We start from the raw sequence: 19,412 nt of genomic DNA on the forward strand, positions 1-19,412 counted from the left end.
CCCCTATACTGAGGTCAGGGGTCATCACCAGGACCCTGTAGTCTGGGCTTTCTTGGAACACCTCCCTGACAAGGGCCTCTAATAGCTCAGAGCCTCTAAAAGCTTTGACCACAGCTCAGCTCACTCCCTACAAGCTCTTTGAAGTGCTTCCTTTGAACTTGCTTTGCATATTCTGGTCAGATCTGAATCAGACTAGCAGGAATTACCCTCTCAGTACAGTCTAGGTGGCTGCCAGAGCTTGTAAGTGACGTGAAGAGGAGTTTGAGGATGCCAGGGCAGCAAGGGGACAGAGCCAGGAAGGGTGATGGTGCCCTCCCTCATCCCCTCCTGTGCAGAGTGTGGGTATGGGTGAAAGAGAAAAGGCCAAGGGAAAAAGGCTCAAGTCACATTTTTCATTAAAAAATAGTGCTCTTTATTATAAATTACTGAAATGTTTCCTTTTGAATATAAATATAAATATGTGCAAAGTTTGACTTGGACTGGTATTTTGTTGAGTTCAAGCATCTCCTACCAGCCTTGAAGGCCTGAATGGGGGGAAGGGAAAGGACTAGAGGTGGAATCTTTATAAAAGACAGAGTGATTGAGGCAGATTGTAAACATCATTTAAAAAACAAAACAAAAATCAAAGTAACAGAAGGAAAAAAACCACCCCAACACACAGCTGCCCCATCCAGACCTATACCTGACATAGAAAACTTTGTATTCCTCCCCCCTCCCCCCCAAAAAACAGTTCCAGGTAATTCCATCCTGCTACATTCCTGTAATTTTCACTGATCAGTGCTATTGCAGAACCAGCCAGGGTGGCAGGGGCCCTGGCCTCTTGATGACTCCCTGCATGCCCCCCCCCGCCCCCCCCCACTACCAGGTGAGGAAGGAGTGCTGTGCAGGGCCTGGGTTCATGCGGGACCTGGTAGCTGTGCTCTGGCCAGGGCCCAGGCACCATGAGGCACCTGTGACAGGTCAACAACAACTGGGCTAGCATTTTTCCAGTGCTCAGTTGAAAGGTGCAATCATCTATCTTTGTGCCCACCTCCCATGATGACTGGCCAGCTACCTGTCCTCCGAGAATCCCTTGACCTCTGCCTGGATTGGCAGAGTGTGTGGCTTCTTGTGTGCCAATCCCTATCCATGGGACAGGGAGCATTTAAGGCAAATCTCCAAACCAGACATAGGAGGGACAAAGTAGAATCTTCCCATCTTCTCTAGCCAGGGTCAGGGGTCAAAGATGGCTCATTTCCTACATTTCCCCCACCCCCAACTCCAGGGGCTGGAAGCTATAGCATGAGGAGAATAAAAACTGACCAGCCTGTCCATCCCCCTTAAAACGGGGGAAGGGGCACTCAATGGACTCTAGGACCTGTGTTTCCTGGTAGCTGTCCTAAGGAAGAGGGAGAAAAATGGTCCCCCCTTCAGGTCACCTCTTGGCTTTCTCCCCAGAGCCAGGGGAGGAGCACACAGCCACCCTCCTCACCTGGGCTGGGCAGCAGGAATGGCCACTTCCTTAGCCAGCCTGCAGCACTGGGCCCCTCTCTCATCCACCCTTTCCCAGGCCTGAGACTTGCTCAGGGTTAAAGCCATGTTTAAAATCAAATCAAAGAACAAACAAGTTCCCTTGGAAAGTTCGCAGATTCCCTGGCAGTTCTCACCAGTTCAGCACTCCTGCAGTGTCCCTGGTCTTGAAGTGCATGGGAGAGAGTCAAGGAAGCTAGGAACCCGAGAAGAGAACCAATCCACTGTTACCACTACTGTGGTCCCACCAGGCCATCTGGCTCCTCCAGAGAGGCTGGAGTGGGGGAGAGGCGCTCAGGTGACACTCCCCCCTTTTCCTTAAACACATTCCAGGTCCTGGCTGCCCCAGTGGGGGGGGGGGGGGGCAGAGGGAGGGGCTTGTCCACCCCTGGCTCACCCAGAGCTGCAGGACTCTCCAGGTTGGATTCTTGTGCTTGTGCCTTGTGCCACTGAGGAGAGGAGACCCAGGCCCCTTGCCCCGACCCCTGCCCTTTACTCATTAAAGTGGAGCATCGTACTGGTCCAAGAACTCCCGAATGGGTCCAGGCAGCTGGGCGACTTTCTCATAGGAATCCAGGTGGCCATTGACAGTCTTCCGACAAAGATGTTGGAGAGTGGCCACGTTGGAGGAGAGTGGCCTGCTCAACACCAGAGGGATCTTCTCGCCGCCCGAGTAGATGTAATAGGCTCTCCTAGGTGGGTTCCCTGGGAGAGGCTGGGCTGGAGGCTGTTCTGGCGCCTCGGAGGTGGGTGAGGAGGATGGTTCAGTCGGTGGCAAGGGGAAGGAGGGGGCGCTGGGGGGCGGCATGTAGTGATGCACCAGCTTGAGCACACAGTCGAAGCGGGGCACAGGTTGCGTGCTTCGGGGGTCGCTCTGCAGAGAGAAGCTGCCCCCCTCGCACTGAATGCGCAGGTTCTTGGTCCCCGACTGGGTCTTGACGCTGAGCGTGAAGAAGTGGCGCTGGTCCGAGCTGTCGCGGATGAGGAAGGTACCGGCGGGCTCTGCGCTAAGCAGCAGGTTCGCCTCGCCGCCGGTCACGGCACTCCAGTAGAAGCCGCTCTCCTGCAGTTTGCGCACTGCGTTCACTACCAGCTGGTACTCGCTCTTGGAGCTGAAGGTCTTGAGGCGCAGGCTGGTGTCCAGGGGGCGGCTCATCCCGGCGGCGGGAAACTTCCTGTGGGTGACCATGGCGCACGGAGCCAGCGTGGACCTGAACGGCGGCTGCAGCTGCTCGGTAGCCTCCGCACAGCGGCCGCTACCGCATCACCCGGGGCTGTAGGGAGGAAGGCGTGAGACCCGTCAGTGCCGGGAACTCTCCAGCGCGCCCGGCCCGCCCAGCTCCCCTGACTTAGCAGAGTGGCTGAGGCACCCACTGGCCCGGAGGCCTTCACCTAAGCACCTCGTTCCGTATCAGGCACCCCGTGGAGCCCGGCCAGCTCTTGTCCCCGCTGGCGGGGGTCGGAAAACCAGATAGCCCCTTCTCCACCGCGCACTGGCAGGGCGCCGAATGGGAAACTCAAGCGCGGAAGTTGGGTCTCCAGTAGTGTGGCCGGGGTGGGAAGTAGAGAAGGGCCCCCGGGACGCTCTGGGCTCCTCTCAGTCCGGAGGCTTCGGGTGGCGGGGACAGAGAAAGAAATTTGAGGTATGGGGGGGCGATGGACATGAGAAACCCAAGGGACCCCAGTCTGGGTATTCCAGGAACCTGGGATCTCCGACTTCCATCCGCTCTGTCTCTTACCTAGTCTCCTCCCTACCGGGAAAGACCCGGGAAAGGGAGGGAAAACCGGGAAAAGCTCCTGGGACTAGCAAGGGCCACCTCCCTCCACACCGCGCTTCTCCTTCCTACCTGATCCCAAACTGAAGTCTCGGGCCTTGAAGCTGCGCCTCCTACGGCCCCTAAGATGAGTCGGCGGCGCGGCGGCCAGCGGTGGCCCACGTTGCGCCCAGATGTTGGTGGCAGTGAAGTCCACAAAGGGGCCCTCGCGCGTTCGTCCCTCGGGCTTCGCCGGGGCGCACGCTCTGTCCCCTGCGCACCCCCGGTTGTCCCGGCGGAGAGAGGAGAGGGGCCGCGGGGCGAGCTGCAGGCGGGCGGCGTGTGGGCTGGAGTCGTGGTGGTGGCAACAGCAGCACGAAGAGTCCGTATCGGAGCCGCCGCGGAGGCCGCGCTCGCGGGTATATACGCGGCGGCTTCGCCCCGCCCCGCCCCCCCCCCCCCCCATTCCAGGAACCGTGTGGCTTCTTGTAATGTTTAGTCACTACTCGCAGCAATGAAAGGCTGCGCGCCGAGCGCGAGGGAGGGGCCGTAGGCCGAGGGCGGGCCGCCCGCCGCGCCTGGGACCCGCAGAGAAGCTCACCGAGACAAAGCGCGACGCTAGCGGCCAGGGCAGCGGGCGGGCGCAGCGCCAGCCCTAGCGGCGCGTTCCTGGCAGCGGCCCCTCCCCCGCGCGCGTTCCGCCCCCAACTTCTCATTCACACTTTCCCCCCTCCCTTCTAAGAAGGCCTGTTTCTGGCAGAGGCAAGGGCACTGCTTTGTGAGCGCGGGCAGTTCTAGGAGGCCGAGCGGGAGAGGCTCCCGGCTCCCCTTTCCTTCTCGGACCTCGGAGACACCCCTTAGCCCCCACCCGGGGCCGCCCGAAGTCCCGATCGCGGCCCCAGGAAGTCCCCACCTGCCGCAAGGGAACTGGGGCACCCCAAAGCCAGGCCGCGAAACTGGGGCCAGGTCTGGGAGCTGGAGGGTGTGGGGGCGCGCGACAGTCAACTGTGTTCATGTCCCCGAGGCGAAGCCTGAGTCTCAGGAGGGGACGCAGCTTGCATAGTAGCTGTCCGGCCTCAGCCCGTGGCCAACCGCCAGTTTCTCTGCTGACGCTGACAAGTATGCCACCTCCCACTAAAACAAAAACAAACAATAACCGCTATCATACATCTTGGTCTCCAAACCTGCGTGGTGCGGTGCAGGGCCGGCCAGGTGCTCTTCCTCCGCGGGACTGACCCGAGGACTAGCGATGGCCGCACCCCGCGCCGCGCGTCCGCTAGAGGGCGCCCTGGGGTCTCGTAGGTGTAGTGGAGTTGAGCGCTGCTTCCCCAAAGCCCTGGAATGGAAAGCGGAGGTGCCTGCGGAGAGGCTGGCTCAGGAACTCGGGCGCTGAACGTAATGAGGCACCGAGGAGAAGTCGCATCAGTCTGGAATTAGACAAGGAAATAAAAGTACAGCACGGGAGAATTTTCAGAAAGCAGTTTTCAGAAGTTGAGCCCACTTCCAGATGGCCTAACACAGCCTATAATGTGTTAGGCCCCACCTCTGAGTGTGAGGCTCTGCTCTCTCCTGGGATGGGGGGTGGGGTGGGAGGGGTGGGGGGAGGGTCGGTGAACTTGGGTTTCAGTGTGATCCAGCTGTCTGGTTGTCCACATCATCCCTTCCTTTCCAACTCTCTATCTTCAGATGTGTGGCATTGGAAAAGGGGGCAGGGCCCAAAGCCCACAGCCCCTGCGTTCTGAGAGATGTCTATCTGTCACTTAAGCTGGCTCTCAGGTGTTTGGAGACAGATTGAAAACCTTTCATCTTTCAAAAAGCTGGCCCTGGTTAGCCCAAACCACCCACACCCAGACAGCTTGGGAGTCTAGAACATGGAGACCTGGCCCCTTTGCTTCTGGGGGAGTCAATAGGACCTCACAGCCTTTCCCACGGTGTCTTCAGTCTGCGCCATCACGACTCTTGCCCCACAGATGTAGGGGGACTATGTGAGATTTGGGCAGCCTCTCTGAGATTGTTTTGCTATATGCAAAATAGAAATGGTAACCTTTTCCCATCAGAGATCTGAGATTAAAAAAAAGTAAGGTGGCGCAGTGGATAGAGTGTCGGACTGGGATGAGGAAGGATCTAGGTTCGAGACCCCGAGGTCGCCAGCTTGAGCGCAGGCTCATCTGGTTTGAGCAAAAAGCTCACCAGCTTGGACCCAAGGTCACTGGCTCGAGGTCTGCTGAAGGCACATATGAGAAAGCAATCAATGAACAACTAAGGTGTTGCAACAAAAACTGATAATTGATGCTTCTCATCTCTCTCTGTTCCTGTCTGTCTATCCCGCTCTCTGACTCTCTCTCTGTCCCTGTAAAAAAAAAAAAAAAAAAAAAAAAAAAATCAAAAGTGCTATAAATGGAAACAGTTCATCCCAATTCTCCCTTCAGGTTCTATTAGAGAGCAGTAGCAAGGAATCTTCTTGTAACTTCTGCAGCAGGGGAAGTTAATTTATTCAATACACTTCACAAAAAGTGGGCTGTCTGTAGCAGGCATTATGCTGGGCATTGAACTATAAAGGATGAATAAGACCTGGTCTTTGCCCTCAAGATGCTTGCGGGCTAATGGAATGGATTCTCCTTCTCTCCTATAATCAGGAGTCCATTCTTTATCTCATCCATTGATTATTAGGAGACTGCACCATAACCATACACTTCTGTGCTGAGCCTCATGGGGAACAAGGAAGACTCACAAGGAATAGCCCTTGAGTTAATGGATGAGAAAGTGCTTTGTAAATTATAATGCTCTGACACGAGTCAGGTTCATTCATCCATTCCACAAACCCTCATTGAGTGCCTGCCTTGCCAGGCATAGGGTGAAGTGATGGGAAGACAGAGTGCCGGGTGAATCCTGTAGGGAGACAGGCAAGGTGAGAGACACGGGATGTCCCCACCCCCACCCCCAAGTGATGAGTGCCATGAGAAAGGGAAGGCGTGGTTATGATCCTATGAGACTGTGATAGTTTCTTTTGGGGAAGGAGGAGTAGATCAAAGTGGGGAGAGATAAAGAGGAAGAAACAGCCCTGGAGCTCTGGTAATTCTAATCTGGTTGGAGAGACCTCTGAGACAGGTAATTCCTAACATCAAAAGTGTGGTATCAAAGTGAGCTGAAGCTCTGCAGAGGATCAGCAGCAAGGCTGCATGGCTGGGAGGGAGCTGAGAATGAGCCAAGCGTACAGGGATGATTTGGAGAGCAGAAAGGAGAGGCAGGGGCAGCAGGCATGCCCAGGATCCTGCAAGTGGCTGCCCAGCTAGAAAAGAACAGGTTAGTAGGAAGTAGACTGGTCTCCGTGCACACTGATTTAGGAGATTGAACTGCTGTGTCAGCTCTACTGCCCAGTAACTGTATGGCTCTGGGCAACTTACTTCCCCAGCAGTGCCTTGGTTTGCTTACTTGTAAAATGGGCTGATAATGGGTACCTACCAGTAGTTGTGAGGACTAAATGAACTAATGCGTGCAAAAATGCTTAAGAAAACATGTCTTGCACATATTAAGTGTTCAACACACTTTAGCTGTACTTATTTTGAAAGCCCTGGGGAGTCTGTGGAGAGAGCAGCTGGGACCACTAGAGCAGTGGTCCCCAACCCCTGGGCCGCAGACTGGTACCAGTCCGTGGGCCATTTGGTACCGGTCCGCAGAGAAAGAATAAATAACTTACATTATTTCTGTTTTATTTATATTTAAGTCTGAGCAATGTTTTATTTTTATTTTTTTATTTTTTTAGATTTTATTTATTCATTATAGAGAGGAGAGAGAGAGAGAGAGAGAAGGGGGAGGAGCAGGAAGCATCAACTCCCATATGCGCCTTGACCAGGCAAGCCTAGGGTTTCGAACCGGCAACCTCAGTGTTTCCAGGTCGACGCTTTATCCACTGCGCCACCACAGGTCAGGCGCAATGTTTTATTTTTAAAAAATGACCAGATTCCCTCTGTTATATCCGTCTAAGACTCACTCTTGATGCTTGTCTCGTAAGTTCGACAATTATATTTAAAAATACCACAGTTTTTACGCCGGTTGCATTATTTTATTTTGTGCATTTATCCATCCCACCCTAAAGGCCGGTCCGTGAAAATATTTTCTGACATTAAACCGGTCTGTGGCCCAAAAAAGGTTGGGGACCACTGGCTTAGAGGATAGACATGGCCATGAACATCTTTCTGTTTTGGAGAGCTATCTATCTCCTATGTAAGATACATGCCAAAAGTTGCTTGTCGTTTTGTTCAACCAGCCACCAAGTTTCTGTTTGGCTTTCTAGTAGCTCCAGGGGTTTCCAATCACTTTTGGGATGATCCCAACCCCTCCATGTGTATCTAAGGCTCACTGCTCCATTTCAGCCTCATCTGCAGCTTCTGATCCATGGACGTCTCATGCTGCAGCTACATGGAGCTCCAGTTGTCTCCAGAATGTTCTCCACACCGGGGTCTTTGCATGTTCACTTCCCGCTGGGTGAACTTACACAATGTATGGCCAGAAGCTGCCGCCATCATGGCCATGCACATGCAGGTTCTCATTGGATTCCGGCAGATGGTAAAGAAACAGTGGAGCCAAAAAATGGTGGGCCATTCCATTTATTAAAGTCTTGTACTGGCAGACAAGCAAACAAGCAGAGAAGACGGCTTCCCTCTCATTCAGAGCTCCCAAAACCCCGGGAGCATTCTCCGGTTCCACAACCCAGAAAATCTTTGGTTCCTCCTGGAATCCAAGGCCCCACCAGCCTCAGCAGAGCTCCCAAAGCCCCTGGGGGGGGGGGGGGGATCTCTTCTCCAGCAAACATTAGCGATACAATGGCCCCTCCCAAGCAGGAAGGTGTAATACGCAATCTGCTGCCCTGAGGGCAAGCACGGCAGCCTTTCACAGACCACACACATGGCGCTGCCCAGGCCAATAAAAGACACTAAACTTCCAGGGTAGCTCTTTCTACATTGACCAACACATCTGATGATTTGTGTGGTGAGAACCTTGAGAGAATGGGCATATTTGATGTTTTCTTTGTAAGCCTAGAATTTGGTACATAGAAAGAGCTCAATGAATTATTTATGTGTGTGTGTGTCTGTGTGTGTGTGTGTGTATGTGTGTGTGTGTGTGTGAGAGAGAGAGAGAGAGAGAGAGAGAGAAAGGGACAGTGATGAGAATCATCAACTCAGTTGAGGCACTTTAGTTGTTCACTGATTGCTTTTCATATGTGCCTTGACTGGAGGGCTCCAGCCGAGCCAGTGACCCCTTGCTCAAGCCAGCAACCTTTGGGCTCAAGCCAGTGACCATGGGGTCATGTTGATGAGCCTGCACTCAGGCCAGCAGCCCCAGGGTTCTGGACCTGGGACACTGATCCCAGGTTCATTCTCTATCCACTGCGCCACCACGGGTCAGACCCAGTGAATTTTTAAATAAGGTCTTGGATTGATTTCTGTTTTCCATCACTGTTAGATACCACTGTCTTTCCCCTAGAATAGCTTTTGGTTTCTTCCCACAGGGCTCAGGAGAGGCTGTGTAGATAGGATAGAGGGTGGGTGTGTGGATGGCAGAGATTAGTAGGCTGGTTTATCTGAAAACAAAGGGAGTGAAGACTCAAACTTTACTGGAAAAGTTGGGGGAGGAGATGCCGGGCCAACACAGGACACACTCCCAGGGACCCACTTCCAGGCAAGAGAGGTGCCCAGACCAGAGCAGATCATCTTGTTTCTCACCATCCCTGTCTGCTGGGGGCTCAAGGGGAGAGCAGCATTAGCAAGGTCTAGCCTCTCTGCCCTCTCCTGCTCTTTTCCTGACAAAGGGATTTAGGAGCACTCCCCACCCCCATCTTTTCCTAATCTCTCCCTTTGCAGAATTTCTATGAAGTCAGAATCCCATTTCCAGGCAAAGGTGCTTGGTCATAAAGATAATAGAAGTTCATTCACGGTGGAGGGGAAGTACACAGTGGTTTTAGCTGCTGTGGGTGCCACTTACTCATAGTGTGTGACAGATGGTGAGCTCTTCCCCAGACCTCAGAGATAGGAACCCTGGTGCCCAGGGACTGCTCATGGGAAGCTATGGTACAGTTTGGTGAACTCATACTTGCTCTGACATTCTTCTGTCCTCCAGCCAGCCCTGGGGGTGGACGTTAAGGTTGTCATTGTTTGGTGGCTAAGTTTGCAGCCAGAGGAATTGGGAGGCTGGCCTCAGACCACAGAGTTGCTCAACACCAAGCCCAGGGCCCCCAAGGTGGGCTTTCTTTGGCACAAAGAGGTAGCTTATGTTCAACTGCCCAGTGGTCTGATGTTACTTATTTCACACCGACTGGACCAGTTAGTTGGTAAGGCTTGGAGATACTGACAGTGGTGGGAGAATGATCTGGTTCCTTTTCTCTGAAGCTTTTCATGTGGTGATGGTGGTTAGAGGGGAGGCACCAGAGGCAGGGACGCCTCCCTTTCCTGCTCTCCACGTGAAGGTGATGCTGAGGAACCTGCACCACCCCTGACCTTGGAAGCCTGGATGCCTGTTGCCCCCAGTGTGGCTCATTGGGCATCAGGGCCCTGAGGCATCTCAGCTACTCTCTGCTGAAGCCCTTGTCCCTCCTTGGCAGCTGCTATGGCAGAGATGACCTTTGTGGGTAGAAGTCACACAGCAAGTTGACCCTAATCTCTGTCTTTCCCATTTCAGACAATGCTGGGCAGCTGGGCAGGCAGGCAAGGCTGGGACAATAGCTTACCACCAGGAAATGGCATTCCAGTTTGCAAGCCTTTGTTATTCCTGCCTGAGGGACCAAGAGTTGATGAAAAGGTTTGCAGCTAGGAGTCTGTGAGCAGTGGAGGAGTTCTTTCAAGCCTGACATCCAGGCCCAGCCGGCCTCTAGCATTTCCCAGAAAAAGTTCTGAGGGAGGGTAGAGAAAACACTCCACCAACCTACCCAGCCACCTACTGGCTCTGCCTTCTCAGATTCCTGTTCCCTCTGGGGTTGAACTGGGCCTGAGCTCCCTGATCCCGACTCCGGAGTGGGAGGAGGCATTCTTCCATGCTCAGAGTGTCTGGGGGTTGGGAGGGGGTGACTCCAGGAGAGTGCAGCGAGTTTGAACTGTGTAGGGTACAGAGGGAAGGGGAGGGACGCTTCCTCCTACTGGCTCTATGAGGAATTCACATCTGGTCCAAGTTTGGAGTTGGGGGGTAGAGAAAGAAGGCAGTTAGTTCCAGCCAGTTATCTCCCCTGACCCCAAACCAACAAACGTTGCTCTGTCTGGGGCTGGGAGAGGATAGTCTCTCTGCCCTGAAGGGGTGCTGCGCCTGCCTGTGACTTCACACCCTGGGAACAGACACCAGGGTAGCGGGCAGTTCTGGGAAGTGAGGCTGTGGTAAACCATCTGGGCTGCAATGCAAATGAGGCCTGGCCTGGTGCCTGGAGCTAAAATGGCAGTGTCCAGGAGAAGGAGAGAGCCCAAGAGGGGGTGAGAAGTGTGGCTGGCTCCCGGGACCCGTGCCCTGGGCTCCAGATGCCCTTAGATGGGGAGCTAGGGGCTGATGGGGGACCCGCTGGATGCACCTGTCTTGTTTGCCTACAGTAGACCAGAGGGCAGGGCACTTGAGCAAGGCAGCTGATGCTGGGGCTGCACACACACGCACACACACAGGTGTGACCTCCATGTGTGACACCTCTAGGATGGTCCCTGGCTCCTCCACATTGCAAAGAACATATGGGCACGGACTTTGTCATGAACTGACTTGGACAAATTCAAAGGGAAAATTATATTCCATTTTTCTGGTTCCTAAAGTCCCCAACCAGCCAAAATGGCAGAGAAGGGAGTAAGAGCGGGAGGTGGGAGTCACCATCAGGGACAGAGATGAGGTTCCACAGTGTGACACTGGGGTGCCTCTCCTGTGCTGCACTCACGGGGCCTTACAAGGTGCACTTCAGACTGTCTACACCCAGGCTAGGGAACTGCCCACTACAGTTGTGAACAAAGTGCTGGTGGCAGTCCAGGTTTCTGGGGCAGGTTGACCCACCCAAAGTCACTTTTTTAGTTTTATTTTTGCACCAGCAGACCTCTCATCAAAGTCCTGTTTTTATAAGGAGAGGGGAGCCTGACCAGGCGGTGGTTTAGTGGATAGAACATCGGACTGGGATGCAGAGGACCCAGGTTCGAGACCTTGAGGTCGCCAGCTTGAGCGCGGGCTCATCTGGCTTGAGCAAAAAGCTCACCAGCTTGGACCCAAGGTCGCTGGCTCAAGCAAGGGGTTACTCGGTTGGTTTGCCTGGTTTGCCGAGTCAAGGCACATATGAGAAAGCAAGCAATGAACAATTAAGGTGTCCCAAGGAAAAACTGATGGATAGAGACCAGCAAGACCCAGGCACCACATGCAGAGTCCTCTTAAGCAGGTCCTGCAGGCTGTTTACAGGCGGGAGGAAGACCATCAGGCCTGAGCACAGGTGAGTGCCATGGGGTGGTTCCAGGCTGGCATACCTGCGAGATCCTGGTGGACTTGGAGAGGCAGGAGGGTCTGGTGCCGGGGAGTTGGAGAGTGCCATGGGCAGAGAGCCAGACAGCCCCTCAGAGACATGCTGGCAGGGGTGAGTTCAGCCCTGGCCTCCCTCACACCGCCTGCAGGTGCTTTGACAGCAGTGCAAATATTGGGGGGAAGGTGGAGGTGGAGGTGCTGGCTGGCTCAGGACAGTAGGATTTACTGCCAATCTACATGAAGCAGGCGCTGGGGAGTCTACTGTCCTCCCCCCCCCCCCCCCCCCCGTCTCACCGTCTCATACTCCCAAGTCACTTCTTATTCCCCTGCAAGATTTATTTTAAAAAACCACTCATTCATTCATTACTTTAAGAGATAATTATCGAGCACTTACTAGGTGGAGCACTTACTAGGTGTCAAAGGTGGAGCAAGGTGTCTGAAGTTTATCAATCTGCTCTTGCAGCTTAGATTTTTTCCAGAAAGGCAAGATTTGATCACAGTTGATGTCACAAGTAGTTAATTTGTACTGCACTAAAAACAGGAAGGAGGAGAAGAAGCCTGCAGGGCTGTGGGAATGCATCATTGGGACCCAATCTATTGGGGGACAGAGAGGGAATTCCCTGAGGAGGTGACACACACAGGCTGATGGGAGCTGAGCTGTGGAGAGGTCACCTCCCCTCCCCAGGCCTCTCAGCTCGTAGGTGCAGCAACAAGCAGGGCCCAAGACCACCAGTGTCAGGGTGCCCGCTCTGCCACCACATGTCCTTTGTGCTGGTTTCTCCTGCCTCATTCTCCCACCCACCCACTGAAGTCCTCAGCCCCCTGCTTCCAGGTTCAACCTGCGGGGCTAGGAGTCCAGAAGATGAGAAGAGTCTACTCACTCCAAACGTGGAAGGTGGGTCAGGCACATTCTCTGCCATCTGGAACTATGTGTAAACGTAAAATGTGCTTTACAAATAGGCAATAGAGTCCCATGGTTCAACCTTCAAGAAGTACAAACAAGTAAACTGTGAGCTCCCATTATTACCCTGCCCCCTGTGGTGCCTGGGATATTTCTTTACAGACCAAAAGATGCTTGCAAAGTGGTATGCCACAGGAAGAATGCAGATCAAAGAGGCGTTGGTTGGCCTGTACAGAATTTTAAGAAAATGTTTGAGACAACAGTTAAAATCCGGACATTTTCACATCCACATCTGAATTGGGAGCTTTCTTTGGAAAAATCAGACGATCTGGCATCAGTGGCAGGTTTCCTTTGGTTCTTGAGATGGGACACGGGCTCTAGAGCTCATCACAGGCCCACCCCCAGGAGGACTGCTCTCCCCCCACCCCTCACCAGCACTCCCTTCTAGAAGCTTTGGGCATTGACGCAGCAAGCCTACCAGCCTCTGTCCTCCCACCTTCCCCTCTTTAGGCTAAAGGGCAAGAAGGACAATTGACTTCGGGGGATTTATTTTTGTCTCCTAAACTCCCGGAAATTGGAAATAAATCAAGCCTGGGCCTGGGAGTCCAGAGCCCCCGTCCCACCCACTGGGGGCCTGGTCTGCTTGGGGCTTCATCTCAAGCAGGACTTGTCCACATCAGGTTTCAGATGCTAGCCTGGGGTCACACTGCCTTTTGCTGTAATTCCCGGTGAAGGCTGGGCAGGGGGCTGTTCCACTAGGAAGCCCTCCAGCCCCTGGCCTCAGCCACCCAAGTGAGCCCCAGGGAGCCGGGATTCCCTGGGAGAGAGCTGGCCAATGGCCGCTGTGTTTCCCCCACATTGGGCTGCTGGGTCAGAAGGAGGCAAGGAGGCACGCAGCTCCTCGCTGGGGTGGTGCTGGCTGCCTGCCATGCCACAAGAAGCTGAGCTTCCCCTGAAAATGAGAGCTGCATTTATCTCTTACCAGGACAGAAACCAACCAGCATGCTCTGCCCAGGAGGCATTTCCAGAAATTTGGGCTCTGGCGTCTTGTTGATGAAATGCCAGCTGATCCCGGGCCTCTCTGCGGCCAGGGAGCCATTGTGCAATAGGTGTTTTGTTTTGCAGCTGACAAGATTTTTTGACATTGAAAAGTTTAAATGATAAATATGAGACCCTTTACAGGCTCCCACCCCTGCTGGGGAAATTGCTGATTTGAGCTTCAGTGTTTGGCAAATTTGTTCTTGACAACCTTCAACTCCTCCAGCCCTCCCTGCAGTTACTGGTGACTCAGGCCCCTGGTGCCAGAAGACCTCAATCTCTCCCAGCTTTGGGGCCATTCAGGGTAAGCTGTTTTCTAAAGCAGAGAATGGCAAATTATGGTGCATGAGCTGGCCTACTGTCTTTGTAAATAAAGTTTTATTGGAAACGCAGCTGCATTCATTTGTATCGCTTATGGCTGCTTTGCTCCAGAGTTGAGTAATTGCCATTTGGCCCACAAAGTGTAAAATATTTACTATTGGGCCTTTTAAGAAAATGTTTGCCTGGCCTGACCTGTGGTGGCGCAGTGGATAAAGCGTCGACTTGGAAATGCTGAGGTTGCCGGTTTGAAACCCTGGGCTTGCCTGGTCAAGGCACATATGGGAGTTGATGCTTCCTGCTCCTTCTCTCTCCTCTCTATCCCTCTCTGTCTCTCTCTCTCCTCTCTAAAAATGAATAAATAAAAAAATAATTTTAAAAAAGAAAGAAAATGTTTGCCAAGCCCTGCTTTGAGGGAACAGCAGGAAGGGCTGGGGTCGGGTCTTAGTTTTAGGGAAAGGGCCTCAAGGACTGGAAAAGAGGAGGGTCACTGAAGGAAGGAAAAGAGGAGGGTCACTGAAGGAAGGAAAAGGGCCTGCGGCCTGAGGGGAGAGAGACCTAGATAAGCCAGTCCCAAAAGGTAGGCCTGAGCTGCCAAGTTAGCAAACATTTGTGAAGCAGATCAGTAACCACCCCAGGAGGCTGAGCCGCCTCAGGGGGAGAGCACAACTGGACTAGCTCCCTACTGCAGCCTGGAGGCTCTGGAGTTGACCACCTCCTGCCACACATGTGTTTGTTAAACCAGCATCCATGGAGCCCATATCAGGTGCCAGGTTCTGTTCTGGGTGCTCAGAGAACAGGAAGCTTTAAGAGCTCACATGGGGGTGGGGAGAGGGAGACAAAACACACAACAATCAACAAATGAATAAGATTAGATCACAGCAAATATCGGGAAGAAAATAAAATTGTGTTATGGCTGGGAAGGCCTTTCTAAGGGAAGGTCAGAGCTTGGAGGATAAGCAGAGCTGGCAGAAGACACTTGTAAGCAGAGGGAGGGTACAGCTAATGCAAAGATCCCAAGGCAGCAACATATGTGGGGAGTGTAAGGCTGGTGAGGCCAGGCAGAGACCAAGTAGAAGAGTAGAGGGTGCGGTCAGCAGTGGCCCAAGGCTGCTTTCATCCCATCCTGAGTACCTGGGCTGTGATCCCTATAAAACCAGAGTACACTCCTCTGAAACAGCTGATCAGCCCCCAAGTCAAAGTGACCAAGGAACATTTCTGGTCACTGAGCCAGAGGATGGGCTGGCCAGCCTCATCTTCCCTCTTGAATTTGCTATCAGCCCTTTGTTGGGGAGAGACCCTTGCTCACAAAGCAAACTAGGGGAAGAGGGTCCTTCCTTTTGCATTGGCAGGATTTTCAGTTCAGGGAAAATCCTGAATCACAGACAGTGAGACATAGGCCCCTGGCTCAGGATTTCCTGGTATTTCCTGCCAGGGAGACCAGACCTGCCATCAAGGGCAGCAACCCACCACTCCCTGACGTCAACTCTCTGAATGGGTTTCCTTTTTCCTTTTGGGAAGATGCAGTCTCTGTCATCAGTCCATCGACCCTGTCATTCTAACCCTGGCACCTCCTGTTTGTGAAGAAGCAAATGGACTAACGAGAAGGCAGTGGGTGAAGGGGACTCGGCTGATGGGCTTCCGAGCCACCAGAGGGTCTCAGAGGACAGATGCCTTCTCCAAGGTTATCAAGGTGTGACTTGACTTGAGGACCCCCAGCAGCAGGAGTGGTGTCTGCCCAGACTGCTCACCCTTCCAAGCAGCATGGGGGGCTCTGAGGCTGACTCTCTGGGGCACCATCCTTATCTACTTATTATCAACAGCCAAGCTGATACCTCCTAGAGGAAAAAGTGTTTGGGCTGTCATCATGTAAATGGAACCATTAAAAAATTGCTCAGTGCTCGCTTCGGCAGCACATGTACTAAAATTGGAACGATACAGAGAAGATTAGCATGGCCCCTGCGCAAGGATGACACACAAATTCGTGAAGCGTTCCATATTTAAAAAAAAATAGATTGCTCAATCTCTGAAAACCATTATTTAAAATTTTTGCAATCTCTAAATGTGCATGTTCTGGGGCAAAGTTGTAATTGCTTCACTCTCGTTGTAGCTCTGACGGTTTCAAACTAGCCCTGAAGGCCAGAGGCTGTTAGTGTGTGGCTCAAAAGGCATGGGGTCATTGCTTGCTATTTATTTATTTATTTAAAAAAAAATTTTTGTTTTTGTATTTTTCTGAAGCTGGAAACGGGGAGGCAGTCAGACAGACTCCCGCATGCGCCCGACCGGGATCCACCCGGCAAGCCCACCAGGGGGCAATGCTCTGCCCATCCAGGGCGTCTCTCTGTTGAGACCAGAGCCACTCTAGCGCCTGAGGCAGAGGCCATGGAGCCATCCCCAGCGCCCCCGGCCATCCTTGCTCCAATGGAGCCTCGGCTGTGGGAGAGGAAGGAGAGGGGGAGGGGTGGAGAAGCAGATGGGCACTTCTCCTGTGTGCCCTGGCTGGGAATCGAACCCGGGACTTCCACACGCCAGGCCAACGCTCTACCACTGAGCCAACTGGCCAGGGCCGCTATTTATACTTAATGTAAATACTGTCCCAAATGTAGTCTCACAATATGTTGATTTATTTGAGATCAGAAATTCCCAGGGTGTCAGTACTATGATTGTCTCACTTCATACCTCACCCAGCAAAGGACCATAAGCAAAGAGAAGCAGCCAGCTCTTTTCAGGATGGTTAGGGTGCTTCTGTGGTCCACAAGGTGCTCACCACTGGGCATCATGGCATAGCCATTCAGCAACTTGACCCTGCCACTATCCTGTTCCAGGCACTGTGAAAAATGGAACCATGAAACAGATGGTTTCATTCTAGTTACTGGAAGTTAGGAAATTTGATGATTCACCATTTCTGACTTGGAAGAGTTGAATGAAATTCCACCTTGTATTTGTAAAGCTATCTAAACTTAATGGAAAAATTGAAATCAATTTGAAATACTCGTTGATTGTAAACAATTTGTAAATTCTTGAATAGCACCAAATAACCAATGTTAGCATGTTGGTGTATTTGCATTTAATCTGTCAGACATGCCCTCTTTTCCCTTTTTAACAAAACAAAGTAAGCTCGCCTGACCTGTGGTGGCGCAGTGGATAAAGCATCGACCTGGAAATGCTGAGGTCGCCGGTTCGAAACCCTGGGCTTGCCTGGTCAAGGCACATATGGGAGTTGATGCTTCCAGCTCCTCCCCCTTCTCTCTCTCTGTCTCCCCTCTCTCTCTCTCTCTCTCCACTCTAAAATGAATAAAAAAAAAAAAAAAAAAAACAAAGTAAGCTCTATACCAGTGGTCCCCAACCGTTTTTTTGGGCCACAGACCACTGCTCATACTACTCTTTGGTAATTTTTTTTAAAGATTTTATTTATTCATTATAGAGAGGGGGGTGAGAGAGAGAGAGAGAGAGAGAGAGAAGTGGGGAGGAGCAGGAAGCATCAACTCTCATATGTGCCTTGACCAGGCAAGTCCAGGGTTTTGAACTGGCAACCTCAGCGTTTCCAGGTTGACGCTTTATCCACTGCACCACCACAGGTCAGGCAGTAATTTGGTTTTAACCCAATGCCAACAAATGTTCTTCTATAACAAATATTCTTTAAGAACATAATTTTTTATGGAAGCATAGCTTTCCAACATAGTGAGGTACTATTATTCATGTGACCAATTACCCCATTGTTGTGTCCATGGTTTTGATATCATAACAAATGCTGAGATGAACATTCCTGTAGGGAATGTGGATAATTTGGTGTAAGTGGAATTTGGAATGTTTTGTATACAGTGTGTCGGCAGCCTTTTAACCCCCTCCCCCCCAATAAGTAGGAAATGGTCATTTCCTACAGTTTTCCAATTTCCAAGTCCCAGCCCACGTGGGTCCACCAAGGAGTCACATGTTACTGATCATAGTTAGTTTTTCCACCTCTCAGAATTCTGCAACGTTTTTCTTTTTACAAGTTAGCTGCAAAAAAAGTGTTCTTGGCGGTAGGGATGAACTCTGTTGGTCAAATAAGTTTGTAAACATGATATATATGTTTGCTCGCTTGTGACTTATAATGGGTGTGGGGGACAGGCTATAAGCAGGCCAGGTTGTTGTAGCCTGAGGTTTGGTTTTGGGACTAAGCTTTTCCCCACACACTTGACTGATTGTATGATCTGGGTGGTGCACTCTCATGAGAAATCCAATTATGCCTTGGATAAGTGACTTTGTATTGGAGACTTCCTTGTTTGTATATTGGATTAAGGGATTTTGGTTTTCTACACTATAAAGTGGGACAGACCAGGAGCTCAGACACACAGTTCCTGCTATCACAATTGCAGGGGCTCCCCTGATCCCTTGCCCTTCATGGGAAGAGCTGGTTTTCTGCTTTTCCCTTGTCTTCTTTTGTGGTTTGCCTGTCTTGGTGAGACACCAATAAATAGGATGGCCCCCCATCCTCTGACTCCGCCATTTCTTTATCGCCTGCCCGAATCCAATGGGAACCTGCATGTGAATGGTCATGATGACGGCTCCTGGCCTTACAAACTCCTTCAGCTTATCGGGCCACAGAACTGTCCCTTCCCGGGCGGGGGCTGGTGACAGCAGGAGTGTCCTTTGCCTGTCTGTATATTGGGGCTGCTCTGTACATCATCTGGGCGGCAGGACCAGGGCTGACAAGGTGAGAATGGCCTCGCCTACTCGGTGGGGATTTGCCGTGGTCCGCGCATGGAGTGAGTCAGCGGTCACCTAGGTTTGCACAGGTCTAACCCACACTTCCAGGCGGAGGGGTCCCTCGGCCTCAGGTTCAGTTCACACTGGATAGTGGGGTCCGAAAGGTAATGTCCCACTTGTGGATGCTGAGTCAGGGGGATGCTTCCAACGCACACCTGTGGCTACTTTCCGCCCCGCCGCGGACGGGGAGGGAAAACCGAGGCTGCGGGGGCGGGGCCGCCTCTAGGCCGCTGCCCGGGCGCGTGCCGCCCAGTGTCCGCGCGCTGTTATCAATAAAGTTCTCGCGCGCCGGAAGCGGAAGCGACGAGTCTCCATGGCGGCGGCGGTGGCTGGGCCAGTGTTCTGGAGGCGGCTGCTGGGTCTCCTGCCTGGGCGGCCCGGGCTGGCCGCGCTCCTGGGGCGCCTGTCCGACCGCCTCGGCAGGAACCGGGACGGCCGGCGCAGGAGGTGAGAGGGGCGGCGGGGCGGCGGGGCGCGCGCGGCCGTCCCCGAGTCTCCCGCGTCCCCGCGCCCCGGTGCCCGGACCCACCGTCCGCCCTCCCCGCCTCGGCGCCGACCTGCCTCGGAGATGGGCGGCCCGGGCCTACCAGCCTGCCTGCGCCCCGCGGTGCCCAGAGGCGAGCCGGTTTCTGGCCGCGAGCACTTGCCCTGGGGCGAGTTGCGCCTGGGTGTGTGCGCTT

General features: G+C 52.9%; 2 protein-coding genes and 1 non-coding gene across 3 annotated transcripts in view; 2 read left to right on the forward strand and 1 right to left on the reverse strand.

Annotated features, from left to right (window-relative positions):
* Nucleotides 1–405: 405 nt before the first annotated feature.
* SOCS3 (suppressor of cytokine signaling 3) lies at nucleotides 406–3,652 on the reverse strand. Its single transcript, XM_066236698.1, has 2 exons — nucleotides 3,357–3,652; nucleotides 406–2,783 (listed from the first exon to the last, which is right to left on the reverse strand). The coding sequence occupies exon 2, from the start codon at nucleotides 2,696–2,698 to the stop codon at nucleotides 2,009–2,011; it is 690 nt and encodes a 229-aa protein (XP_066092795.1). The 5' UTR covers nucleotides 2,699–2,783; nucleotides 3,357–3,652; the 3' UTR covers nucleotides 406–2,008.
* A 12,228-nt stretch (nucleotides 3,653–15,880) lies between these two features.
* Nucleotides 15,881–15,987, forward strand: LOC136309716 (U6 spliceosomal RNA). Its single transcript, XR_010726368.1, has one exon. It is a non-coding gene; the product is annotated as a U6 spliceosomal RNA (small nuclear RNA).
* Nucleotides 15,988–19,039: 3,052 nt separating this feature from the next.
* The window catches only part of PGS1 (phosphatidylglycerophosphate synthase 1), a 48,065-nt gene continuing 47,692 nt past the window's right edge, over nucleotides 19,040–19,412 (forward strand). Inside the window, exon 1 of the mRNA XM_066237600.1 lies at nucleotides 19,040–19,179. Within this exon, the coding sequence (XP_066093697.1) occupies nucleotides 19,046–19,179 (134 nt within the window). The 5' untranslated portion in view covers nucleotides 19,040–19,045. The remainder of the gene's footprint in view (nucleotides 19,180–19,412) is intronic.

The sequence above is a fragment of the Saccopteryx bilineata genome, chromosome 6 (genome assembly GCF_036850765.1).
Source record: "Saccopteryx bilineata isolate mSacBil1 chromosome 6, mSacBil1_pri_phased_curated, whole genome shotgun sequence".
Lineage (NCBI taxonomy): Eukaryota > Metazoa > Chordata > Mammalia > Chiroptera > Emballonuridae > Saccopteryx > Saccopteryx bilineata.